Source organism: Arachis stenosperma, chromosome 10 (genome assembly GCF_014773155.1).
Source record: "Arachis stenosperma cultivar V10309 chromosome 10, arast.V10309.gnm1.PFL2, whole genome shotgun sequence".
NCBI classification, from domain to species: Eukaryota; Viridiplantae; Streptophyta; class Magnoliopsida; order Fabales; family Fabaceae; genus Arachis; species Arachis stenosperma.
In genome coordinates, this window is record NC_080386.1 from 122,863,616 (window position 1) to 122,888,637 (window position 25,022).

Below are 25,022 nucleotides of genomic sequence, written 5' to 3' on the forward strand. Positions count from 1 at the left end.
TTGCATTATTGTAATGTTGCCCCTACTCAACTTCACCCCAATTCTTGGGGTTTTTTAAAGATTTATCAGTTTATAAGCCATGCTCTGGACTTTCCGACCTCCCTAAAGATTTTCTTCTTTCTCTTCCATATGACTAAGCCCTTTAGTGGGCTGAACAACAAACAGCAATGGGTATCCTTCCGAGCCATACAAGGTCGGAGGATTTTCACCCTTTTTGACGAATCTTTTCATGACTTCAAAAACTTCTTTTTCAAACTTCAAGCCGTAGAGGGTCACCACCCTTTTTTTCTGGATGAGCATTCCTCTCCCCGCTTTCCCCTTTATTGGTCGCCGCCCTCCTCTTGTGAAAAATATGGTCCCGATGACCTGGATGAGGTGGAGGCGGCTATTGTAGGGTTTTTCCGAGAAGCGTGGGGGAGGTCCCCATATTTGGATACCAGAAAAATTCTTCAGGGAACACCGACTTTCGTTCAATCTCAAATAGGTAGTGCATGCATTCTTTATTTCCGAGTTGTTTCCGCCGACTTACATTTTACCGACTTGTAACTTGGTTGTTTCTTTTGTAGATATGGCAAAAAAGAACGCTCAGGAGGCCTACCAAAGGGTCCGGGAGGCCAAGGCGAAGTCCCGGGCTAGGTCCGGGGGTGTCGGGGCGATCACCTCTCCTCCTCCTCCACCTCCTCCTCCTAAAAACACTGGCACTCCTTCTCAGCCCATTGTCATTTCTTCCTCGAGTTTGCCCCGACCACCTTCTTCTGCCCAAATTCTCTCCGAGCCCGAGAAGAAGAAGCGCAAGACTTTAGAGTCTGGCTCTTCTTCTTTTGATGGTGGGGTTAAGGCGGATGCTCTTGCATTCGTCCGAAAGAACATCTATCCTTTTATACATATGGATGATGTTTCTGTTCGAAACCACCTTACCACCATGGCCGAGGAGAGTTTTAGGACGGCGGGTGTTTGTGGCAAACTTTTGGACATTTTTGAGAAGACTCCCCTCAGCTCCTTGGGGGCAACCTCAAGGGTTGAGGAGTTGGAGGGGAGGCTTCTTCTTTTTGAAAAACATGAGAAGGAGTTGAAGGAGGAGAGAGAAAAGTTGAGGAGGGAGAGGGATCACCTTAGGGAGGAGACAGGTAAGCTGCGGGCTCAATGCACTTTGGAGGCGAATTTGAGGAAGACAGCCCAAGACAGCTACCATAGTTTATTTCAAGATATTGTTGCTGTGAGGAAGGACTTGCTGAACTCTCGGAACGCATACGCCGAGTTGGAGGACTCTATTGCCGATGGTGCCGAGGAGTCTTGGAGAATTTTCTTGGAACAGGTCAGAGTTATCGCTCCCGACTTGGACCTTTCTCCTTTACATCCCGACAAGGTAGTTATTGATGGCGCCATCGTTGATCCTCCTGTCCCCGAAGTCATTTCCGAGTCAGACCTGAAGACTCGGGGGCAGAGGATTATAGAGTCTCCTCCTCGTCCTACGGATGCCTCGGGTTCTTCCTCTGTTCCTCCGGCTGGTCCTGGTGGCGCCCCTCCTGATGGTGGTGATTCCTCTACTCCGATTAAAAAATGACTTCTTTATTCTTATGGCTATATGGGGGCCCGGCCTGTGGGTCTCCCCTTTTTTAAACTTTATTTATCTGTTGGTGCTGGTGAACAATTTTTCTTTCTGGCCTTTTAAGGCCGTAAACAAAATATTCCAATCCGTACCCCTTTTTTGGATAAGGGGTTTAAAGATAAATGCCCTTTTTTGGATAAGGGTTTAAGTTACCTTGTGCGTGCACATGCTTTTCTGTTTTTGGATATGTTTGATCTTTTCTGAAGAAACCCCTTTGTTGGCTTGCTTCTTTTTCTCAAGCCCTTTTCGTTCAAAGGTTTGTATGCAACCTTTGAGCTTTTTCCAGGTTTTGATATCTCTTTTGTTTATCCTTTATACTCAACTTTTGTTTTAGTGAGTTTTTATGACTTAGGTTATTTTTGCGATGCGTTTTTCATTTACTCGGAATATATCCGAGTTTTTCTACTCGGGTTCTTGTCTTTGACTTATGAGTCGGACTGTTCCCGAGTTTAGTACGATCAACTCATATAACCTCTTTACACCGACTTGTACCTCGTCGTTTCATCCTGACGACCATGTTAGGTCGGTTCATGGGATTTTCACGTTTTGTCGAGCTTAAGTCGGCGCGTTTCGTAGAAAGACTTATAAAAATAAAGGAGGATATTTAATAGAGACGTAGTAATAAAAAAGATCTTTATTAATTGGGAAGGTACCTTTTTGCTACTAAGGGTCTTGATAGCCTATTTTCCCTTAGCCTCTACTATGATGCCTCGTTAAAAACCCTTCTCCAGAAAAAACCCCTTTTCTTTGGGAAAAAATCGTGAAGTTGGGAAAAGAGTACATCAGGGAGTAGAGTTCGCTTTTAACTGTAGTACCTTTTCATATTACAAGCATGCCACGATCTCGGTAGCTCAGTGCCATTTAGGTCGGTTACTTTATAATAACCTTTTCCTAAGACTTCTTTGACTTTGTATGGTCCCTTCCAATTTGCGGCGAGTTTTCCTTCTCCCGATTTGTTGACTCCGATGTCATTTCTGATTAGGACCAAGTCATCTGTGGCGAATGTTCTTCGAATGACCTTTTTGTTATATCTCGTAGTCATTCTTTGTTTCAATGCAGCTTCTCTTATCTGGGCCCCCTCTCGGACTTCGGGGAGCAAGTCGAGCTCCTCTTTGTGCCCCTGTATATTTCCGACCTCATCGTGGAGAATTACCCTTGGACTTTGCTCACTGATTTCTATTGGAATCATGGCTTCTACGCCATAAACTAATCTGAAGGGCGTTTCTCCTGTGGCGGATTGGGGAGTTGTCCTATAAGCCCATAATACTTGAGGGAGCTCTTCAGTCCAAGCTCCCTTTGCTTCCTGTAGTCTTTTCTTTAATCCTGCCAGTATGACTTTGTTAGCTGCCTCGGCTTGCCCGTTGGCTTGTGGGTGTTCCACCGAGGTGAACTGATGCTTGATTTTCAGACTGGCTACTAGATTTCTGAAGGTGGCGTCGGTGAATTGGGTTCCATTGTCTGTGGTAATGGAATAAGGTATTCCATACCTTGTGATAATGTTTTTGTAGAGGAACCTGCGACTTCTTTGGGCGGTGATAGTGGCTAGTGGTTCCGCTTCTATCCACTTTGTGAAGTAATCTATTCCCACGATCAAGTATTTGACTTGCCCTGGTGCTTGGGGAAAAGGACCTAACAAGTCCATTCCCCATTTTGCGAAAGGCCAGGGGGAAGTTATACTGATGAGCTCTTCTGGTGGAGCCACGTGGAAATTTGCATGCATCTGGCATGGTTGGCATTTCTTCACAAATTCTGTGGCATCTTTCTGCAAGGTTGGCCAGTAGAATCCGGCTCGGATTACTTTTCTGGCTAATGACCTTGCTCCGAGATGATTTCCGCAGATTCCACTATGTACCTCTTCCAATACCTCGGCGGTTCTTGAGGTCGGCACGCACTTCAGCAATGGTGTTGATATCCCTCTTCTGTAAAGAACATTTCTCACCAAAGTATAATGTTGTGCTTCCCTTCGGATCTTTTTAGCTTCTTTTTCCTCTTTGGGGAGGATGTCGAATTTCAGGTATTCGACTAAGGGATTCATCCATCCGAGGTTTAGGCCGGCTACCTCAAGTACCTCTTGTTCGTCTTCTGTTTTTGATACCGAGGGTTCTTGGAGGGTTTCTTGGATCAGGCTTCTGTTGTTCCCTCCGGGTTTGGTGCTTGCTAACTTGGATAGGGCGTCAGCTCTGCTATTCAGATCCCGAGTTATATGCTTAACTTCGGTTTCCGCAAAGTGCCCAAGGTGCTCCAAGGTTTTTTCCAAGTACCTCTTCATATTGGGGTCCTTTGCCTGATACTCTCCGCTTATTTGGGAGGTCACTACTTGTGAGTCGCTGTAGATCATCACTTTTGTAGTGCCGACTTCTTCCGCTAATTTTAATCCGGCTATCAAGGCTTCATACTCTGCCTGATTGTTTGAAGCCGGAAATTCAAATTTTAAGGAGACCTCTATCTGGGTTCCTTTTCCATCTACCAATATTATGCCTGCGCCGCTCCCCGTCTTGTTGGAGGATCCGTCTACATAGAGTTCCCATGTAGCCGGTTTTTCCTCTTGTTCACCTGCGTATTCCGCTATGAAGTCGGCGAGGCACTGGGCTTTAATTGCAGTCCGAGTTTCGTATCTCAAATCAAACTCGGAGAGCTCTATCGCCCATTGAACCATTCTCCCTGCAACATCCGTCTTTTGAAGGATTTGCTTCATGGGCTGGTTCGTACGGACTCTTATTGTGTGAGCCTGGAAGTAAGGTCGTAGCCTTCGTGAGGCTATCACTAAGGAGTAAGCAAACTTCTCTAGTTTGTGGTACCTTAGCTCAGGACCTTGTAGAACCTTACTGGTGAAATAGATCGGGTGTTGCCCGACCTCGTCTTCTCTGATTAGGGCTGATGAGACAGCCCTGTTTGCGACGGATAGGTATAGGACGAGGTCTTTCCCCGGTATTGGTCGAGTTAATATGGGAGGTTGGCTTAAGAATTTTTTGAACTCTTGGAACGCCTCCTCACATTCCGGAGTCCATTCAAACCGGCATCCCTTCCTTAACAGGGAGAATAATGGAAGGGATTTTAGTGCCGATCCTGCCAAAAACCTGGAGAGGGCTGCAAGTCGGCCATTAAGCTGTTGAACCTCTCTCAAGCAAGTCGGACTTTTCATTTCTAGGATGGCTCTGCATTTGTCGGGATTGGCCTCAATCCCTCTTTGTGTTAGCATGAAGCCTAGAAATTTCCCTGCTTCTACTGCGAAGGCGCATTTTGCGGGATTTAGTCTCATCCCATGCAACCTTATAGTATTGAAGACTTGTGAGAGGTCGGTTAAGAGGTCGTTTTCTTGCTTGGTTTTTACTAACATGTCGTCGACGTATACCTCCATTAGGCTCCCAATATGGGGGGAAAACACTTTGTTCATCAGCCTTTGATACGTAGCTCCTGCATTCTTTAGTCCGAATGGCATGACCACGTAGCAATAGTTGGCTTTTGGTGTGATGAACGATGTTTTCTCATGCATCGGGATTTGGTTATATCCCGAGTAGGCATCCATGAATGATAGGTATTGGTACCCTGAGCTGGAGTCCACCAGGGTATCAATACTCGGTAGGGGATAAGGGTCCTTAGGACATGCCTTATTCAAGTCGGTGTAGTCGACGCACATTCTCCATTTACCATTTTGTTTCTTGACTAGCACTACATTGGCTAGCCACGTTGGGTATTTGACCTCTCTAATAAAGCCGGCTTCCAGGAGCGCCTGTACTTGTTCTTCTACTATTGAGGCTCGTTCTGGGCCGAGCTTGCGTCTTCTTTGCTGTACAGGTCGGGACCCTGGGAAAACCGAGAGCTTGTGGGACATGAGCTCGGGATTAATCCCGGGCATGTCGGAAGCCTTCCATGCGAAGAGGTCGGAATTAGTTCTTAGGAGCTCTCCCAACCTTTGTTTTAGGGTTTCCCCTAGGTTGGCTCCTATGTAAGTGTTTTTTCCTTCCTCCTCCCCGACTTGTATCTCCTCGGTTTTTCCTCCCGGTTGGGGTCGTAGTTCTTCTCTGGTTCTTGCTCCACCCAACTCTATGGTGTGGACTTCTTTGCCCTTTCCTCTCAGATTTAGGCTTTCGTTATAGCACTTCCTCGCCAATTTCTGATCTCCCCTCACCGTTGCTATTCCTCCTGGAGTTGGGAATTTCATGCAAAGGTGAGGAGTTGATACCACTGCTCCAAGGCGATTAAGGGTAGTTCTGCCGATTAAGGCATTGTAGGCTGACCCTTCATCGATGACTATAAAGTCTATGCTCAGAGTCCTTGATTTTTCCCCTTTTCCAAAGGTGGTGTGAAGGGGTAAAAATCCCAGTGGCTTTATTGGCGTATCCCCTAACCCGTATAGGGTGTCGGGGTAAGCTCTCAACTCTTTTTCGTCTAACCCTAGCTTGTCGAAGGCGGACTTGAAAAGGATGTCCGCCGAGCTTCCTTGATCTACTAGGGTTCTGTGGAGATGGGCATTAGCTAGGATCATAGTTATTACCACGGGATCATCATGCCCGGGTACTATCCCTTGCCCATCTTCTTTTGTAAATGAGATAGTGGGGAAGTCGGGCGTCTCTTCCTCGACTTGGTAGACTCTTTTGAGATGTCTTTTGCGAGAAGATTTGGTGATCCCACCTCCCGCAAATCCTCCTGAGATCATGTGAATGTGTCTCTCAGGGGTCTGTGGTGGAGGATCTCTTCTGTCCATGTCATCTCGCTTTCTCTTTCCATGGGTGTCCGACCTCTCCATGAGATATCTGTCAAGCCGACCTTCTCTAGCCAGCTTTTCAATCACATTTTTGAGGTCGTAACAGTCGTTGGTGGAGTGACCATATATTTTATGGTACTCGCAATACTCGCTGCGACTTCCCCCTTTTTTATTTTTAATAGGTCTTGGGGGTGGCAGCCTTTCAGTGTTGCAAATCTCTCTGTATACGTCCACTATAGAAGTCTTTAGAGGAGTATAAGAGTGGTACTTCCTGGGCCTCTCGAGACCGAGCTCTTCCTTCTTCTTGACTTCCCTTTCTCTCTCCCTAGAGGAGGAAGTGGGTCCAGGTCGCGAACTCAGGTCTCTTAGCTTTGCATTCTCTTCCATGTTGATGTACTTCTCGGCCCTTTCTTGTACATCACTTAGAGAAACGGGGTGTCTCTTAGATATGGACTGTGAAAAGGGGCCTTCTCTAAGTCCGTTGACTAACCCCATTATTACTGCCTCTGTGGGCAGGTCTTGGATCTCTAAACATGCCTTGTTGAACCTTTCCATGTAGGCTCGTAAAGACTCTCCGACCTCCTGTTTTATTCCCAGGAGGCTCGGTGCATGTTTTACCTTATCTTTTTGGATTGAGAACCTCATCAAGAATTTCCTTGAGAGGTCTTCAAAACTAGTGATGGATCTTGGGGGAAGGCTATCGAACCACTTCATCGCTGCTTTTGATAAAGTGGTCGGGAAAGCCTTGCATCTCGTAGCGTCGGAGGCGTCAGCTAGATACATCCGACTTTTGAAGTTGCTAAGATGATGCTTTGGATCCGTAGTTCCATCGTAGAGGTCCATATCAGGGCTTTTGAAGTTCCTTGGAACTTTTGCCCTCATTATGTCCTCGCTGAAAGGGTCTTCTCCGCCTGGGAGTTGGTCTTCTCCTTCATCGCGGGAGTTCTTGAGGGAGGATTCTAGCTGTAAGAGTTTTCTTTCTAACTCTTTTCGCCGTTCCATCTCTTCTTTAAGGTACCTTTCGGATTCCTTTTGCCTCTCCCGCTCTTGTTCCAATTGCTCCAGGCGGCTATGGACCAATCCCATTAGTTCAGCTACGTGAGCTGGTCCGCCTTTTTCTGATTCACGCCCATCTGAGGAATTTACCTTCGGATTCTTTACTCCGGAGGTACCCTCTCTGTGTTGATCATTGTCTTGATGTTGGGCTGTGTCTTCATTGTCATTGCCCATGTCTGGATTCTCTTGCTCAGAATCCGTTTCGACATGGCCTTCTTCATGGGATCTTTCTGCCATCGAGGGATGATCTCGCGGGTCCCCGGCAACGGCGCCAATGTTACGGTAGGTAACCGGAGATTAGTCCAATGGATGGCGTTCGGCGGCCCAAGTGTATAATGGAGGAGGACCCCAGGTAGGTCCGCAACTCGGGAGGCTCCGTCCGACTTGTGCTCGCGCGTGAATGGGGGGTGGTACCTGCAAGGACACTCCGATGCCTAAGTTAGCAAGGGTGTAAGCAGGTCTTAGAGAGTATTGGACTTAGGAATACCTGAGGCGTGTCAGTGTACTTATAGTGGTGAACCAATAACCACCGTTGGAGTAGTGCCGTATCTTTAGGATAATAACCGTCCCATTATCTTAGGGAGGTTAAGATATGGCTTTATGAAGTGGTTAGAGAGATTTCAGGGGCGGTTACTCATTTGAATGAGTATTTATCTGCCAGCTAATCTCATAACCGACTTCTTCGTACTAAGTCGTGGTTGACACCGACTTCTTGAGTGGTGGTGGGTGCTTTGCTAGGCTTAATCTATTTGGATCAGGCCTTTCGATTGGACCTGGGCCCCTAACATTGGGCCAGGGTATGAACAAGTATAAAATAAGAAAAGAATGAATAAAGTATAAAACAATAATCACGATAACAAAGGCATCATACAACAACATGAAAATGAGAGGATAAATAAAACACATGCTAAAAAATATAAAACGACAAAAACATAATTTTCTAACCCTTTTTTTTAAAGTTTCATGTGTATTTGGATATATCTTTAATTATGAGTGGGGTATTCTTAGATGATCTATGTTTTTACATTAACTCATGCACATTTTGATCATAAAATTACGGCAATAAGCCTCAAACAAAACATTCAAGAGCACAATAACTTTTACTGTTAGATGATCAAATATTTTTAATCTAATTTCATCACATAGAAAAGATTTCATGATATAATACTATTTATAACTAAATGATAACAAATTAATCTTGCAAGTGCACTAGGGAATCAAATTGCTCTGATACCAAAATGTAACACCCCAATACTTTTAAACTTTTATTTGGATTATATTTAGTAGCTGATATTTAAATACTTGTGAAATTTTTCAAGTAATATCAAATCTTTTTATAAAACAATTTACATGTGTAAAAATATTAAATAATTAGTTTTTATTAAAATAGTTACTAGTTGAAAAATATAAGTGAATCTGAAAATACTAACATGAAAAATGAGCATGCTAAATTATGAAGGCACAACAATGACAAACTTTACTCATACCAAATAATTATAACAAGAAACATCATAGTTACAATTACAATCACTCAATAAGGATAAAACAAGACACGTAGAAAATCCTAATTCTCTTAATTTGTTAACTATGGCTAAAACAATCGCATGTTCTTCCTTCTTAAGATAAACGTTTAATGTTTTGTATCTACGTCCTCGATAGCTTGCTCCCACTAGTGCACTTGTCTTTTCACCTCAACTGAGCAACGTATTACTTTGTACTGCATCATTCCTGAAGATGGGACGGAGAGAGGGATGAGAAACAAAAGTTTCTCAATAGTTTATCTATATGGTGTCATCGTATCCATCCCCAGCCACTCCGAGTTTTAAAATAAAAATAGTGATAATGCAATGTTATTCAATTATTATTTTCAAAAGTCCTTGTTAGTCGGAGTTGTGTGACTTTTAGATGCTTCTCATTTACTTATGCTGTGACATGTGTGATGCATACAAAATGCCTATAGCGTTAAAACATTTAAATGTATCTAAATTCATAAACTTTGGTATGATGTTCTCATAGGACATAAAGCAAGGCAAAATAAATAATGAATGAGAGAAGAATAGTAACATTGCCATAGATAAGTCAAACAGGATAGATCTGAATAAAACAGAAATCTTAAACGATATCATACATCATACAAAAAGGAACTTTGGATAAAGGAAGGATCTTTAAATGCAATCATAAACATAATCATAAATTAAAAAAAAAGGATAAAAGAATGACAATCATTATCACACTTTTCATTGTACTTTTCATTACTTTTTCTCATAGCTTTTAAGGAAGGTATTGAGCTCAAACCGGTATAAAAAGTGGGAGTCCCATTCCTTTACCGAAGGTTCTTATCCCAAACATTTTAGCGATCACCTTCCCTTACCGAAGGATCATCTCGATCGATCACCTTTCCTTACCGAAGGATCATATCGATATCTTGTCTTTAGGGGTCACCTTCCCTTACCGAAGGATCATTCCCTTAGTTCAATTTACAATCAAGATTATTTAGACATACACAAGAAAAAAGTTATGTCAACAAAGATATCTTATTATATAAAATTGATGGGATAGTCCCCTTCCCTTACCGAAGGTTCTTATCCCAAAGGTTGCGGATCACCTTCTCTTACCGAAGGATTATCTCGATTCGATCACCTTCCCTTATCGAATGATCATCTCGATTATCTTGTCTTTGGGGGTCACCTTCCCTTACCGAATGATCATTCCCTCAGTTCTTTAATGCACTTAAAATTGTTATTATAATGCATAATGCGTATGAAGGAAATAAACATTATATCATGACATGCAGTGCTAACATCTATATTAAAAAATATTTAAGATATGACATATAAGAATTAGTATAAAACCCCTACCTCGAGTAAAGTTTCGATAGGTACTCTGATGCAAATAGACTCAGTTTGTTAGTGAAGAGAGACGTGTTCTCTAGCTAGACTTTGTGTATACTAGAATGTTTTGTATAAAAAAAGGGAATAGAATGAGAAAGGAAGGATCAAATAGCTCTCAGGTATATGTAGATTATGTTATGAGGTATTTAGGTGAACTCTTCAATCTGAAACGTCACTTTTTGAGCCCTATAACATTTTCTACGTTTGTAATTTGAAAATATCTATTAGAGACAAATTTATAGAGAATTGAATTAGCTTTAAAATGAATTGTAAACGAAATCAATCGGATAACCACAGTTTGAGATATTCTCGAAATATTGTTAGTATATCAGGCTGGCTGATAAGAGCGCGATTTTCTATTATGAACTTGTAACCGATTTATCTACCTAATTTAATTTGAATTTGATTTTATACTGAACTTAAGGAATAAAGCTAGTATTCTTATCTTTTTATATAACTAAATATCATTCAAATCTAATAAATATAGAATTAATTATGACTATATTTTAAAAGGTTGTTTATTGTCTGTTAGAGATTTACTATCACTAGTATTTTCATATGTTTAAATTTTAAATTCAAATCTTAAATCATTACCATTTTAATTAATTAATTAGTTATTAAAAAATGACTTGATTCAAAAAGTTGGGATATTACACAAACTTCAGAGACACAAAGTCAATCGTAAATGCATCAATACATTTATTTATCATTCTCTTTAGTTCTATAGAAAATATTTCATTTAAATTGTAAGAAGAATGATAAATAAATATATTGATGTATTCACGGTTGATTTTGTGCCTTTAGAACTTATATATGTTCTCCATATTATCGATCTTGTTCTTGTACTGCTGTCATGTAGAATATTCCATTAATTATTTAACTTTAACTTCATGGTGGGACTAATACATTGAAACTAAATAAAATTTTTTTAGATTCAAATATGATACTTTAAATTTTAAAGACTAAAATAAGATTACATTCAAACATAAAGGACCAATTTAATACTTTACCCTTAATTAAAATAATTTTTTTATTTTAACCAAGTAAAATATTGAAGAATATTCAATAAATTGAAATCTTTTATATTTATATTTACCAAGTTATATGTTGACTTAAATTTCTTATGTTAAGTAAGACTAAAAGTTAAATTATTTAAAAATATTATGTTGATTTAGTACATAAATCAAATATCACCTATTTCACTATTTTAAAAAGGTTATTTCAAAATCTTTGCATCATATATTTTAGCACAAATCAACAATGCGTAGATATCTATTGTTGATAATATAATTTATAATTCAAAAACATCAAATTTACGGAAAAAACGGTCTCTCGCCCGCATTTATGTACAGTACAGACATTTACCAGGGAAAATTAAAAAGTAAACTAGTGAATGAATTATGTGAACATCCTCTTCTTGTTCCTCATCTTTTAGCAATAGTGACCATCTTTGCCACCACCACTTGCCACCATCATCAACCTCGTTTTACATAGGAATAAAGAGAGACAGAGGACATTGCCACCCTCCACCACCGTGTCATCATCCACGCCACCAGAATTTGTATGTTTCAATGTGTGTTTAGATTAAAGTTTTTAAATAAAAATTTGTATTAAATTGTTTTTTAAATTTAACTTTGATAAAAAAAATAAGTTAGTGTTAACGTGATTTATATTCGACAATTTTATATAAAAATAGATTATAGTAAAATAAATGATGTTTGAATTACATTATTCAAAATCACGTTTAGATAAAAATTACTTAAAAAAATATGAATTTATATTACTTAAAATCACTTTTTTTTAACTCTTTTGGCTGTAATTTTTTTTTGAAAAAATATTAAATTTATATGTTAAAATTTAATACATTTTTTCATAAGTTTTTAGTATTTTTTTAATACTATTTTTTAATTTAATTTTGTCTTTTTTATAATCAATAATTCATATTATAAAATAATTAAGAATGATAAACAAAATGCACCCTAATTCAAGAACCCACAATAAAAATTATACAAATTCAAAAAAGAAAATACAAAAAAAGTTTCATAAAAAAAGATATTTATATTAATAAAAATAATTAAAAAAATTTATATGAACAATAAATACTAAATATTCTATAATAAAAAGTAACAATATACGTTAGAAAATATTAAAAAAAAACACAAATAACAACATCCATAATATAAATAAAAAAATATAAAAATTGATTAAAAAAAATCAAAACTTAATAAAAAGTATTAAAAATGATATTATAAAAAGATTAAAATATTTACTTATAAATTATGATCATGAAAATGATTAAATATAAGAATTTTTATAATTATTCATTATGTCTCTTCTTACATGTTAGACTGAATGATAAAGTTAACAGAAAAAATAAATTTCTTCTATTATTTTTTCAACGTTAATTATTAAATGAAAAAGTTACCATTTATTATTTTAGATAAATCAAAATTAAAACATAAAATTACATTTATATTTAAAAAAAATAGTCAAAGAAAAAATTTAAAATTTAAAAAAATTAAAATATATATTCGTAACTCAAAAGCTAAACCAAACACAACCTAAGTCTTTCCTCCCTAAGCCTTTTTCAATACTCCGAGATTGCATTTCACTCAAAAAAATGAACCTACAATTTTAAAATCTCTTAGCTTTTTATGGAGTAACAGTGGTGGTAGTGGTTGACAAAGCAATGGTTGCATTTCGGGGAATAGGATGAAAGTGGGTGATGACTTATGGTTACAACCGTACAAGAATGGAGCATATTGGAAAGAAAAAAATAAGATGAGGGTAAAAATATAAAATTAAATAAATGTTAAATAATTAATTTATATTTGTATATTTTTTATATATAAAATAATAACTTTATCTAAATCATAGCTAGATTACCATTTTTAATAAGAAAAATAATGTTTACATTAGTATATTTTTTAAAGTTTAATATTTTTTGTACAGTGTGTAAATTCTTTGACATAAATTATTAGTTATATATTATTATATTAGTAAAAATAATATTAAATGTGTCTATTAAAAGAATTATTCAAACACATAAATTTTTAAATAAATAATTGTATAAACTTTGTTATCAAATTTAATTTTTTCTAATTGAATAATAGTGTAAATTTTTTCAATAATATAGAAAATAGAAATATTAAAAACAAAGATATTTTAGAAAGAAAGAATCCCAAGTCCCAACAGAAGGTAAAAAGAAAATAAATATAATGAAATAAAAGAGGAAATAATAGTACAATGTCGCAATTTTCCGCGGAACACTGTTTGTGGTAGATTTGTGAAAACTAGACTGCTATAGTGACTCCTGGTTTCATACTTTCCTTATTGGGATCCAAAGCCAAACCTAGGTGCAAATTGAGCATAACCGTGGCTCAATTCTCACCACCCAATCCAACTTCCAAAGTAGTAATTTAACAAATAATTGAACTCATTTATTTGCACACTACTACAGTCTACATACATATAACATATACTTGATAGTTGATTGATCAGCATGTACGGACAAAAATGTAATTAGGACGAAAATAAGAGGACTTTTTTTTTAATTGTAAAAAGATTCGAATTCGTAACTTTTTAAATGAATATAAGAATTTATGTCATTTGAATTATAATTTATTGACACAAAAATAACAAAATTTAAAATATTTAATTATAATTAAAAATAATTAATTTTAGATATATAAAATTATTTTTAATCACGTTGTTTTTATATTCACTTTTTTATTTACTAAGACCAAAAAAAAAAAAAAAAACTTGTGTACACTACAAGGATAAGAATAAAGAAATAAATAAATAAATAATAGGGATAGCAATAATAATATAAACAATGTCCCATAGGGAGTGGGAAACCGAGATTCCAAAACCAACAGGCTTGTCAGTTGCATGTATATTGCTTCCCTTCAACAAAACAGGTAGCGCCCTCCTTCTCCACACTCTTCACCGCCCATTGCATAAACCTTTTCATTCTTCTTTCTCCTTTTTAAGTATTCTCATTCTCACTTACTTCATTCCCTTAACTCACATCCTTATTTCCCTTTCAGCCTTAAATTAAACTATCACCATACACACTTCTTTTCTTTCAACCCAAGTTTTCTTCATCTCCCAAAAATGTATACGCAATTTCTTCTTTTCTAATTCCTATCTGAATTGACCAATCATTCCTAAATTACATCTTTCTTATTCTACCATTAAGCTATGAACCTTGTAACTTCATCACCTCTTAGCGTAGATTCTTCGTCATCCACCGACTCAGATTGGGATAATGGCGGCGGAAACAGCAGCAGCAGCAGCAGCAGCAATGGAGAAGATGACACATCGTGCGTTATCTCCGATTGCGAAAGCTCAATTTCTGGTGCCGATAGAAGAAGAATTATTGGTGAGGTTAGAGAAAACAAGAATAATGTCATCGGAGGCTTTGTTAAGCTCGAAGAACATGAGGCGGTTTACGGACTCATAAAGACGAGGTTCCTGAAGGGTCTTGGCGGCGTCGGTGAGGTTGTGGCGGTTCACCGGAACGCGTGTGGGAGCGTGGCGGCGCATGCGAAGGTGCAGAGCTTTAAAGTGTGGGAAAGAGCGGTGGCGAAGTTGCGTGGTGGGAATGCAAATGTGAAGTATGGTTGGTTTGGAACGCTCGGTGAAAATGACGTGAGGGATATTGTTTCTAACGGTTTTGGTCACCGCCATGGTCAAACAATCATTTTCTCTGCAGATCATTCTCCTCTACAAAGGTAATTAATCATGAAATTAACAAAAAAAAAAAGGATAGATATTACTTTGTCTCATGCAAGCATATCGATTTTTATATTTTTTTTATCAAAGATTAGGAGATTCGAACTCGCAACTTCTTAATTCGCAACTTCTTAATTAAGTACGGGAAAGATTATGTCATTTGATCTATTACTCTAACTTTTGTATTATACTCTCTTTGTTGAGTTTGATATTTTATAGATTAAAAAAACAAGGCGTCATGTATATTCTTTTCAAGATTTTTTTTTTGTGCCAAAAGCAAGTTCTTGTATATGCATAAGCTAAGGATAGATATTTTCTAGCTATTTTTAGTAAGTAGTAACAAATAATCTTTTTAAAAAAAATTTCTAGAAGCATATACAAGAATATGATTTAGTCACGTTTCTATCTCAGGCTTATCTTGAAAGTCTTTTTCGTTTTGGAATTTTATTGTTCAAGTGCATAATAATTATTTTTCCAATATTAACTGTTACAAATAATCAATGAATCTTTTTGAACGTTGAAAAATTACTGAACAAATAACTAAATATAAAAATATCGTTTGATGTGTATATTAAAAATTAATCATTAAATTATTTATTTATATAAAATATATATTAGTTGATTTAATAATTAATTTTTTATGTATATAATATTTTTTATAACGATATTTTTATATAAAAATAATATTATAAATCATTAGATAATTTGATATTTGATATATTTAATTCAATTTTTTTGTAAATTATTAAATCATTAAATAACATTTTGATAAATTTGTACCTTTTTTTTTTCCTTGCCTTGTGCAGTGTGAAAAGATGTGTTGCAGATAAAGATGGGGTGAGGCACTTGTTGCTATGCCGAGTTATTCTGGGAAGGAGTGAACTTATTGTTGATCCTTGTAATAATAAGCAGCAATGCAATCCTTCTTCTGAAGACTATGATTCTGGAGTCGATAGTTTCTCGGATCCTAAGAATTACATCATTTGGAGTAGCCGAATCAACACTCATGTCTTGCCAGCATATCTTATAAGCTACAAACTTCCCTCTTTCAAAGGTTTGGATTTTTATGACCCTTTTTGTAAGATTTTTAATTTTTTTTCCTTTAAATATATTATCTTATGTTCATATTAAATTTTGGAATATATAAAAATTTCTTTTGGTTGAGATATGAGTGAAACACAATGTATCATGCCTTCTGCGTAGATAAAGCTATGTTGAAGAGTGAAATTTTGGTAAAAAGTGAATATCTTTTTTGTAAGATGAAAAAAAAAATTATGTGCAATGCATATATCTTTTAAAATTGAGTAAAATTTTCACTCTGTCCCAAAGAAATTCTCCTTTTATGTATAATGAATAGTTTCAGAAATTATTTTTAATATGGAGATCAAGACAGTGTTTTGGTTTAATATTGATATTTGAAGTGTTGTGGATGCGCAGAAAAAGTATCCACACATATCTTGCGTGTAGGCTAGAGTGTTGACATGTGTCTAACACATATTCTTCATGTTGCCAAATGTTGACATATATTCAACATACACTTTGCGTATTGTTAAAATAATGACACATGTCCAACACATAGGTGACATGTTGCAACACACACCAAATAATCTCATTTTCAACAAAAACACTAGTTTTGTGTTTTGGAATTGTGATTGTTCATATTTTCATTTACTTTTGCAGTTAGTGAGAAGAGTGAAGAGCAGCCATTGCAGCCATCATCACCTTGGATGCCATTCCCATCTTTGATTTCTGTGCTTTCCAAAAATTTGCCACCAAATGATATTGCCATCATTTCAATGCTCTACAAAGATCACAAAGTAAGTGCTTCTAATTTAGTAATTTACCTTTGCATTTTATGGGTTTGAAATTGAACATTATTCATTATTTTCTTGTCCCTCTCCTTTTTGTAGGATAATAAGATTTCAAGGCATGAATTAATACAAAAAGTGAGACGTATAGCTGGAGATAAGTTGTTAATTGCAGTAATCAAATCTTACAAAGCCAAGGTACTAACTTATTAAGGATTTTATTTTGATTACTTTCTTTCTCGGTTTTGTAATAGTTTTTTCTTCTTAATCAATTTTGCATATCCACAAATTTTGAATGAAAAAATAAATAAGTGACACCATATATATATATATAACTTAGGGGGCAAGTGCTCCATTGAAATTTAAATTGGCTTCACTATTAGTTTATTTTATCAAATTTAAATCTATTAATATGTAATTTATTAAGTTGATCTCACAAAAATAAGTTACTTTGTTAAACTCAATTATCTTATTAGTGTCATTTTTAAGTTAATTAAGTTATTCTGCAAGTAGTATATAATTTCAAGATAAATCTCAAAATTTTAGAGAGGTGAATATTGAGTTACATCTTAAAGTAATTTGTTTAAATTTGAGAAATTTATTTTTAGTATTTGCGAAGTAAAACTTTGTCATCCAATTATCAACTTAAGAGTTTCTTATTAAATGCAAAATCTAAATAATATCAATTTTATTATGTAAATTATTTGATATTCAAAAGAATATTATTTATTTATTAGTATTTTTTTTCTAAAGTTAGTTTTCTCTTATACCAATCGCACTAATTGGAAAAATAAAAAATAAAAATTTTATGTGCACATAAAAAATTTTATATATATATATATATATATATATATATTGTTTAACTTATTTTTAATATGTATTTTATATTTTAATATGTATTATATAATAACTGATTTAGTAGCTAATTTTTTATATACACCTAAGACATATATTTTTGAATAATTATTTATTAACATATATAGAAAAAGGGGGATTGTACCTTTATAAATAAAACGATGCGTATGTAAGGTGAAAAAAAACAACGCTTTAATCATCTTTACATTATGGTAGCAAGATTTACTAAATTTAATAATGATTGGTTATTATTTTCTCAATGTAAATAATTCTTTTAAAAGAAAAAATTTAATTATATTGATATAAAAAATAATACTATATTTTCAAAATATAAAACCGAAAAAAAGCCTATAGTGATATTTTATATTTCTATTGTTTTAGATTACATTGAGCACGTATTTTTATATTTTCATTTACAAAGTACAATACTTGAAAATTATATTAAGTGCATGACTACTAATATTTCGTTACTACATACATGTTAAATGTGCTTAATGAATATGCAAATATCTTTTCTTAATCTTAATTTTTTTTCTCTTCTATTTTATCTAACAATGAATTTTTCTTAATTTTCCAGAGAAAAACATGCAAGATCTTTCCAAAAGTCCAAACATTGCAGCATGACAACTAGGTAGCAACTTGTTTAGGAATTGTGTTTTTTATGCTATGAATGAATTCTCCAATATTGGTTGGAGGCATGTACCTAACTTCATAATAACCATCAACCTTACACTGAGCTTTATATGTATAACAGTAAAAGAGTCTTAATTAGAAGCCAGACTCATGTTTTATTTTGAGAAAAGAATCACTTTTTTTTTTCTTTCTTTCCATTTCTGGTTGCAACTTGCAAGTTACACACATGACTTGATTCAGTGTACCCTCTTTTAGAAAAATAGAATGTAAATACAAATTTTATGTTCTGTCATGAAATTGATTGATTTTCAATTTTCACAAGTGGCAACTAGCAACTTGATTGGTTCATTTAATTTGCTTAGTTAGGAGTCATGGACTAATTAATTGACTGATTATGGGTTACACTTTGTGCTCTCTTGTGATTACTTTGTAAGAAAAATTAAAAAAAAATTATTTAGTTACTAGTATTGGACAAAATAAATTTCAAAATTTGAAAATCAATTTACTCTCTTTTATTTTATCAAACAATTTGTTCCCCATTTTTTTCAAGAAATTGGATTATTGAACATTGCTTATACATAGGAAAATTATTGTCACTTTTTATTTTTTTATGTTTTACTTTTACAAACGATGAAGAACAAATTTGTTGATCTTTATTCTGAGGGATGATTTTGTTCTATGATTTATATGTTTAAGAATTCCAGAAATATATATATTAAGGCTCTGGTGATAGAAGAAATTATTTGACATAAAATTTGTTATATTTACTCAAATACTTTGTATGAGTTTTAAATGTTAGAATATATTAGGATCAATTAATTTTTATTAGAATTATTTAGTATATTTGAATATTTATTATAGAATATTATATTTTTTTATTTCGATTCTCTTAGTACCTATAAATATTTTTTTATATTGTATTATTTTATACAATTTAAATACATACAAATTCGTTTTCTATTGTTCTCTTTTATCCGTTCTAATATTAAAAAACATTAATCATATTGTAATAAATTAAAAATATGTAAAAACCAAAGGTGGCAAAGTAAAAATAATATATAATTTTTCTATCAGAGAGTAGACGTCAGAGAATTAAGGAGATTTTTTATAATAAGATTTGAAAAAATAAAATAAAATCCAGTGGACATAGAAGCCAACCAGATTGGTAGCAAATGGATGGATTGTTGCAAGTTGCAAGAGGAGATGCAATAATTCCTGTGGATTAATCACCCTTTTCGGCGTTTTAATTTGGTGCGTTGCATTTTGCTTATGATTTTTCTGCTATTCAAGGGGGATGCTCTTTGTTGCGCTGTCTTGTCTTCATTTCTAATACTTGCCTCAGTTTTTGCCAAATTAAACTAAAATCTTTTCACAATTGCTAAAGTTCACCAAAGTTATGTTTGATTTTGACAACAGAATAAAATAAAATATTAAAAATAAGACACAGAAAATATAGATATAAAAAATAATATTTTTATATTTTATTTGATAATAAATTAAATATAAAATAAAATAAATAATAAAATATCTAATTTATTTTATGTTTTCACATAAAATTTAAAATAAAAAATAAAATGATAAAAAATATAATTAAAAAAATAATAATAACAATAAAAAATAAAAAATAAGTTATATTTTCAATTAGTATTTTTCTATTTTTTTTATTTGTCTTTTTTTTTAAATATAAAAGACATAATATCTATCTCTATTCATGTTTTATCTCTATCAAACATAATTTTGTATTTTTGTGTATATATCTCAATGTTTTGTCTTTTGTAAAGAAACGTAGCTCAAGTGGCCAAGTCCAATCAATTTTTATTTAATCAACTCACTTGTTATGACCCAAAAAAAAAAAAAATCACTTGTTGCATTATTTGTTGGATTTTGTTTTCATTGGGTACATTTCTATCTGTATCTGAATAATCTGGTAGATACGGATGGTTTTTATATTCATTTTATTTCTTAATATTTAGTATTTCTTAAACAGGGGCTTAAGTTTCTCTTCCAACAGGGCATTGGGGGACCCTAAGCAATCACGAACCAGCAGCTCTACCATGAGCTGCAACCATGGTGTCTTACATATTTATTTAATTAAAGTTGGTTCATGCATCACTCATTCACTCACTTCTTAAACTTAAATCCGTGACCCAATAATTAAGCAGCTAGGCTAGGATGATGATTGGTTTGAAGTTAACAACTCTGCTTCTTTTGTTGAAGGGTTGTGTGTGTCTTTTTTTATCTTAAGTGTTTGTGGTTTGTTGGTTACTATTCTAAAGTTGTTGCAATGATACGGTCTAAAAACATTCTCCCTAGACATTTTAATATTTTTTATAAAACTTCCTTTGATGTTTGGATCGGATTGAATAATGGACTTGGCTATACCAAACGAGTAATATGGATAACTTTTTTCATGGTAACTTATTGGTAGAATTGGACATGGAGGAATAAAGAGGGCCTCAATGCTCACCAAGGATACCAGTTTGTTGATAGTCCTTCTAGGAGTCGTAAGCAAATTATTGAGGATGCATGAAATATTGGTTATAGTTTTGGGCTTCAATCTCGTTTTAATACAAAAAAAAAAAACAAAAACGGGTGCAAAGATTGACAACCTCAGCAGCATATAAAGTGGCAAAAAATAAAACTTAAGTTGGTCAAGTGTAAGCCAATGAGCCTTAGCTCAAGTGGCACATACTCCTCTTTCTTACCAAGAGGTCTTGAGTTCAAGCCTTATGTAGTGCAAGTTTGATCAAAAAAAAAAAGAGGATATCATGTGTGTGTGGGTGTCAACTCACTTGTCTGCTTAATCAATCTGTTATGTTAGGAGATACGAATATGTTGAATGATAGAAGATTGATTACGTTAAATGACTTGAATCTTGAGATAACTTATGTACTATTTTTTGTAGGGACTCTCCTTTCTCCTTTTAGGATAGCTATTCCTTTTTTTTTTTTTCATCTTTTTAGTCACCAAAAATTCACCAAAATCTTTATTTGGAATTCTAAAAAATCACATCTAAATCAATTTGATTTGTAAAAGATACCAATGCAGTATCGTTAGTCAAGGTGATCTTTTCGTTAATTTTTCCTTGACGTATCACTTATAAGTTATAACTGTTAATGTGTGAGATAAAGTTTTTCACATGTTAGGTTTATAACGTGTCATGTGAGTATGTGACTCTTAACAATATGTTAGCAGAAAATTATCGAAAAAAATCAATTTGACTTGTATTGATATTTTTTAAGGATCAAATTCATTAAATTTTGAGAGACCAAATTCAACGTTAGCTTTATTTTTTTCTTTTTCAAGAACTATGATAAATTGAATAAATTCTGTAAGCAACAGTAATTTTCAAAAGAGAAGTCAAAACTCAAAAGTATGGCAAAAACAAAGCTTTTGTGGGCTTTAAAGGAGTGGACCAAATTGATGACGATTTCTGTAGCCCCAATTATCAATTTTTTTTTCATTTGTTTTAGGCCTACCACCTCTTAGGTGACCAAATCTTAAGAGAGGCTTCAGAAGACCATTGAAAGTTAATGATCCAAAACTCTTTGAGAGGCTGTTAGGACTCACAAACTAAGAAAGGTATATCATTTTTAAATTCTTAAGTGTTTAAACTCCCAAATCAGAAAAGCAAACAATTAAGGGAAAAAAAATGACAATTTTTTTTTTATGGAAAAAATATTGGTGTAGTGCATGAAATGGGTATAGGAAAAAAAAATTTACTGCTATCGCGTCAGTCCAAAACGCAACCTACGTTTTATTATTTTTTTTTTAATTTTTTTTAAGGGCAAATTAAACAAATGCAACCTGTGTTTTAGTTTTTTGAAAGTTTTGCAAAAAATTTTTTATTTCGATTCAGCCCAAACGCAGCCTACGTTTAGTAGATGGGGCAAAATTTCATGTTTATTTTTTTAACAATAAAATGCTGCTTGCATTTTTGGTTGTGTTAGCTTTTTGTTTTTGTTGAAACAAAACGCAAGTTGTATTTTTATTGTATCTGAAATATTTTTTCGAAAGCTTAAAAAAGCAGGTTGCGTTTTGTTTTAAAAAATATTTTAGTCAAGGGTCCTGCCTATGAATACGAAGCAGATTCATTCGGAGGCCTCACTTCACTTCTACTCCTGCTATTCTTCTTTCTTGCATATATATGTGTTAAAGTTCTGAATTTTTTTGGCAGTTAGTTGTGTCAAAAAATTCGAGTTAGGTGAGGTTGAAGTTATGGAAGGTATTATCAACTTGCGAGTGTATTATGACGGTGAAACTATATCAAACACACACAAATGAGTAACTTTTGTTTGTGAATGTCTGTTGTCATTTGCTATTCCATGCACTGATGCACCATGAGTTTTGTAGAGTTGCAAACTGGTCTTTGTGATAACATACAGAGTCACATTTTGAAAAGGGTGAGCAGAATTTTATATAGAAATCTTGTACAAGTATTTGGTGGACTGATACAGTTTCAAATAATGTCCATCACTGATGACGCAAGTACAGCAGATGTTCTGTATTTATCAACAAACTCGATTTTACGTGATAATAATAGAGCTGTACGTTGAATTTGAACAGCATTCCGGGTTGGACGCGGTTGGCGAGGAGGTCAATGTTAACGAGTTCGGGGATATATGTTGGGAAGAAGATAACAACGACAGCAAAGAGGAGTTCGAAGCCAACTATGAAGTTGATGATGAAAATGATGACGGAAACCTGTCGGGCAATCTGGCGGTGCAAAATGAAGTGGATGCGATTGTAAGCCAGCACCCCTTTGGTGTTCCTCTTTTATGTGGACTTTGGATCTCGAAGCCATGCAAGCCCCGGAATTTTCTGAGTATGCGAATATGGGTATGTTACCATTATTAATTCAAGTAACCAGCAGTGTGTATTTTATTTGCCTTGTCTGACTGATGATGGTGCGCATGTCGTAGGTGAAGGCAACGTTGCGGCGGAAGATGGTGAATTTAGTGTCAGAATGGAGTTTGGCTCTAGAAAGTCAGTGATATCTGCAATCAAAAGCTACACTATCTCTAGAGGAGTTGATTACACTGTGTATGAGTTTGAGCTGCAAAAATTCTATGCGAAATGCAAGGGTTATGGTGATGGGTGCGATTGGCTTATTCGAGCTAGCTTGATTCGAAAGAAAGGTTGCTTTGAGATTAGGAGATGCAATGGCAAACACACGTGCACCATGGGTTTGATATCATAAGATCATGCCAAGTTAGACTCAGACACAACTGCAGATGCTATTAGGCCGTTAGTCGAAGCAGACCCGTCGATGAAGGTGAAGTCTATTATTGCAGAAGCCCAATCCAGGTCCAACTACACTGTTAGTTACTGCAAGGCTTGGTTGGCAAAGCAGAAAATTGTCGCAAAAGTTTCGGTGATTGAAAAGTTTCTTACCAGACTCTACCAGTATGGTTGAAGGCAATGACTGCGAAGATGCCAAAGTCTCGTGTCCAAATAAAGACGCTCCCCGTTTACTGTAAGAGTGAGGAGGTTCAAAGTGTCAAAGTTCTCCATCGCATTTTTTGGAGCTTCTATCCGTGTATAGTAGCATTCAGACACTGCAAGCCACTAGTGCAGGTTGATGGCACACACCTGTACGGAAAATATAAAAGTGCACTTCTAGTTGCCGTTGCACAAGATGAGAACCAAAACATTGTGTCCATTGCATTTGCAATAGCCGAAGGTGAGACGACAGACGCGTGGGAGTTTTTTCTAACCAATTTGCGGAGATATGTTGTTACCATTAATGGTGTGGGCATTATTTCTGACCACGATAACTCCATTGACGCAGCAATAGCTCGCAGTAACGGTGCATCGTCACCACCAAGAGCGTGGCACATGTTCTGCATCAGGAATATCGGGTCCAACTTCTTAAAGAGGTTCAAGGCTCCGTATTTGCATAAACTCGCAGTTAATACGGGTATTTGATTTTGCTGTTGTGGTCTTATTCATAGTAATTTCGTGGCATTTGCTTATGACTAAATGGTTTGTCCAACAGGCTATTCTAGGACAGAACATGAGTACAACAAAAACTACCAATGGCTTAAAGAGTGGGGTGAGGCATATACTCAATGGTGTGATGAGATCGGTGTTCAGAGACGGGTGTTGGCATTCGACGGGGGTCATCGTTGGAGACATATGACGACAAACTTGGTAGAGTGCATAAATTCTATCCTGAAGGGTGCACGCAATCTCCCTGTGACTGCCATTGTTAGGTCTACTTTCTATCGCCTAAATGAATTGTTTACCCGGAAGAGCGCCGAGGCTCATGAGCGTATCCGCAATGAATTCACGTATTCAGAATTTGCTACCAAACGAGTTGAAGAAAGCTTTCGACGTGCAGGAAACATTGTCATCAATCGGTTCGACAGGCGCAACGAGATGTTTGAGGTTCACAAAATGCAAGATGGTTCTATTTACACTGTCAACCTTGCACAACGACACTGCGACTGTGGCCATTTCCAGGTCGAGCGACTCCCGACTCCCATGTCGTCATGTTCTTGCATGTTGCACTAACCAACGTCTTGATTGACAAGTATATGTGCATGACGTGTACAAGATGTCTAAAATTTGCAAGGTGTACAAAGGCGAGTTTGTTTCGATAGGTGACCCATCTACGTGGGATAGACATGAAGGAACTAAGATGATCCCCAATTGGACATTGAGGCACGCGACAAAAGGAAGACCGAAGTCAACCCACTACTTGAATGAGATAGATTCGCGAGACA

The 25,022-nt window shown here is 35.3% G+C and overlaps 2 protein-coding genes across 2 annotated transcripts; both read left to right on the plus strand.

Moving 5' to 3' along the window:
* Positions 1–14,097: 14,097 nt before the first annotated feature.
* LOC130956263 (probable inactive poly [ADP-ribose] polymerase SRO5) lies at positions 14,098–18,576 on the plus strand. The gene is made up of 5 exons (XM_057883308.1): positions 14,098–14,997; positions 15,805–16,052; positions 16,679–16,815; positions 16,909–17,004; positions 18,239–18,576. The coding sequence occupies exons 1-5, from the start codon at positions 14,465–14,467 to the stop codon at positions 18,290–18,292; spliced, it is 1,068 nt and encodes a 355-aa protein (XP_057739291.1). The 5' UTR covers positions 14,098–14,464; the 3' UTR covers positions 18,293–18,576.
* A 5,139-nt stretch (positions 18,577–23,715) lies between these two features.
* Positions 23,716–24,810, plus strand: LOC130957610 (uncharacterized). Its single transcript, XM_057884459.1, has 2 exons — positions 23,716–24,214; positions 24,293–24,810. Exons 1-2 carry the CDS (start codon positions 23,716–23,718, stop codon positions 24,808–24,810), a joined length of 1,017 nt encoding a protein of 338 aa, XP_057740442.1.
* The last annotated feature ends 212 nt before the right edge of the window (positions 24,811–25,022 follow it).

What these genes read in the sequence shown, in the direction of transcription:
- LOC130956263 (XM_057883308.1), top strand. Translation starts at nt 14,465, where the DNA reads ATGAACCTTGTAACTTCATCACCTCTTAGCGTAGATTCTTCGTCATCC. An exon ending in GATCATTCTCCTCTACAAAG is followed by an intron (nt 14,998 to 15,804) that starts GTAATTAATCAT and finishes TGCCTTGTGCAG; the next exon opens with TGTGAAAAGATGTGTTGCAG. An exon ending in CAAACTTCCCTCTTTCAAAG is followed by an intron (nt 16,053 to 16,678) that starts GTTTGGATTTTT and finishes TTACTTTTGCAG; the next exon opens with TTAGTGAGAAGAGTGAAGAG.
- LOC130957610 (XM_057884459.1), top strand. Translation starts at nt 23,716, where the DNA reads ATGACTGCGAAGATGCCAAAGTCTCGTGTCCAAATAAAGACGCTCCCC. An exon ending in TAAACTCGCAGTTAATACGG is followed by an intron (nt 24,215 to 24,292) that starts GTATTTGATTTT and finishes TTTGTCCAACAG; the next exon opens with GCTATTCTAGGACAGAACAT.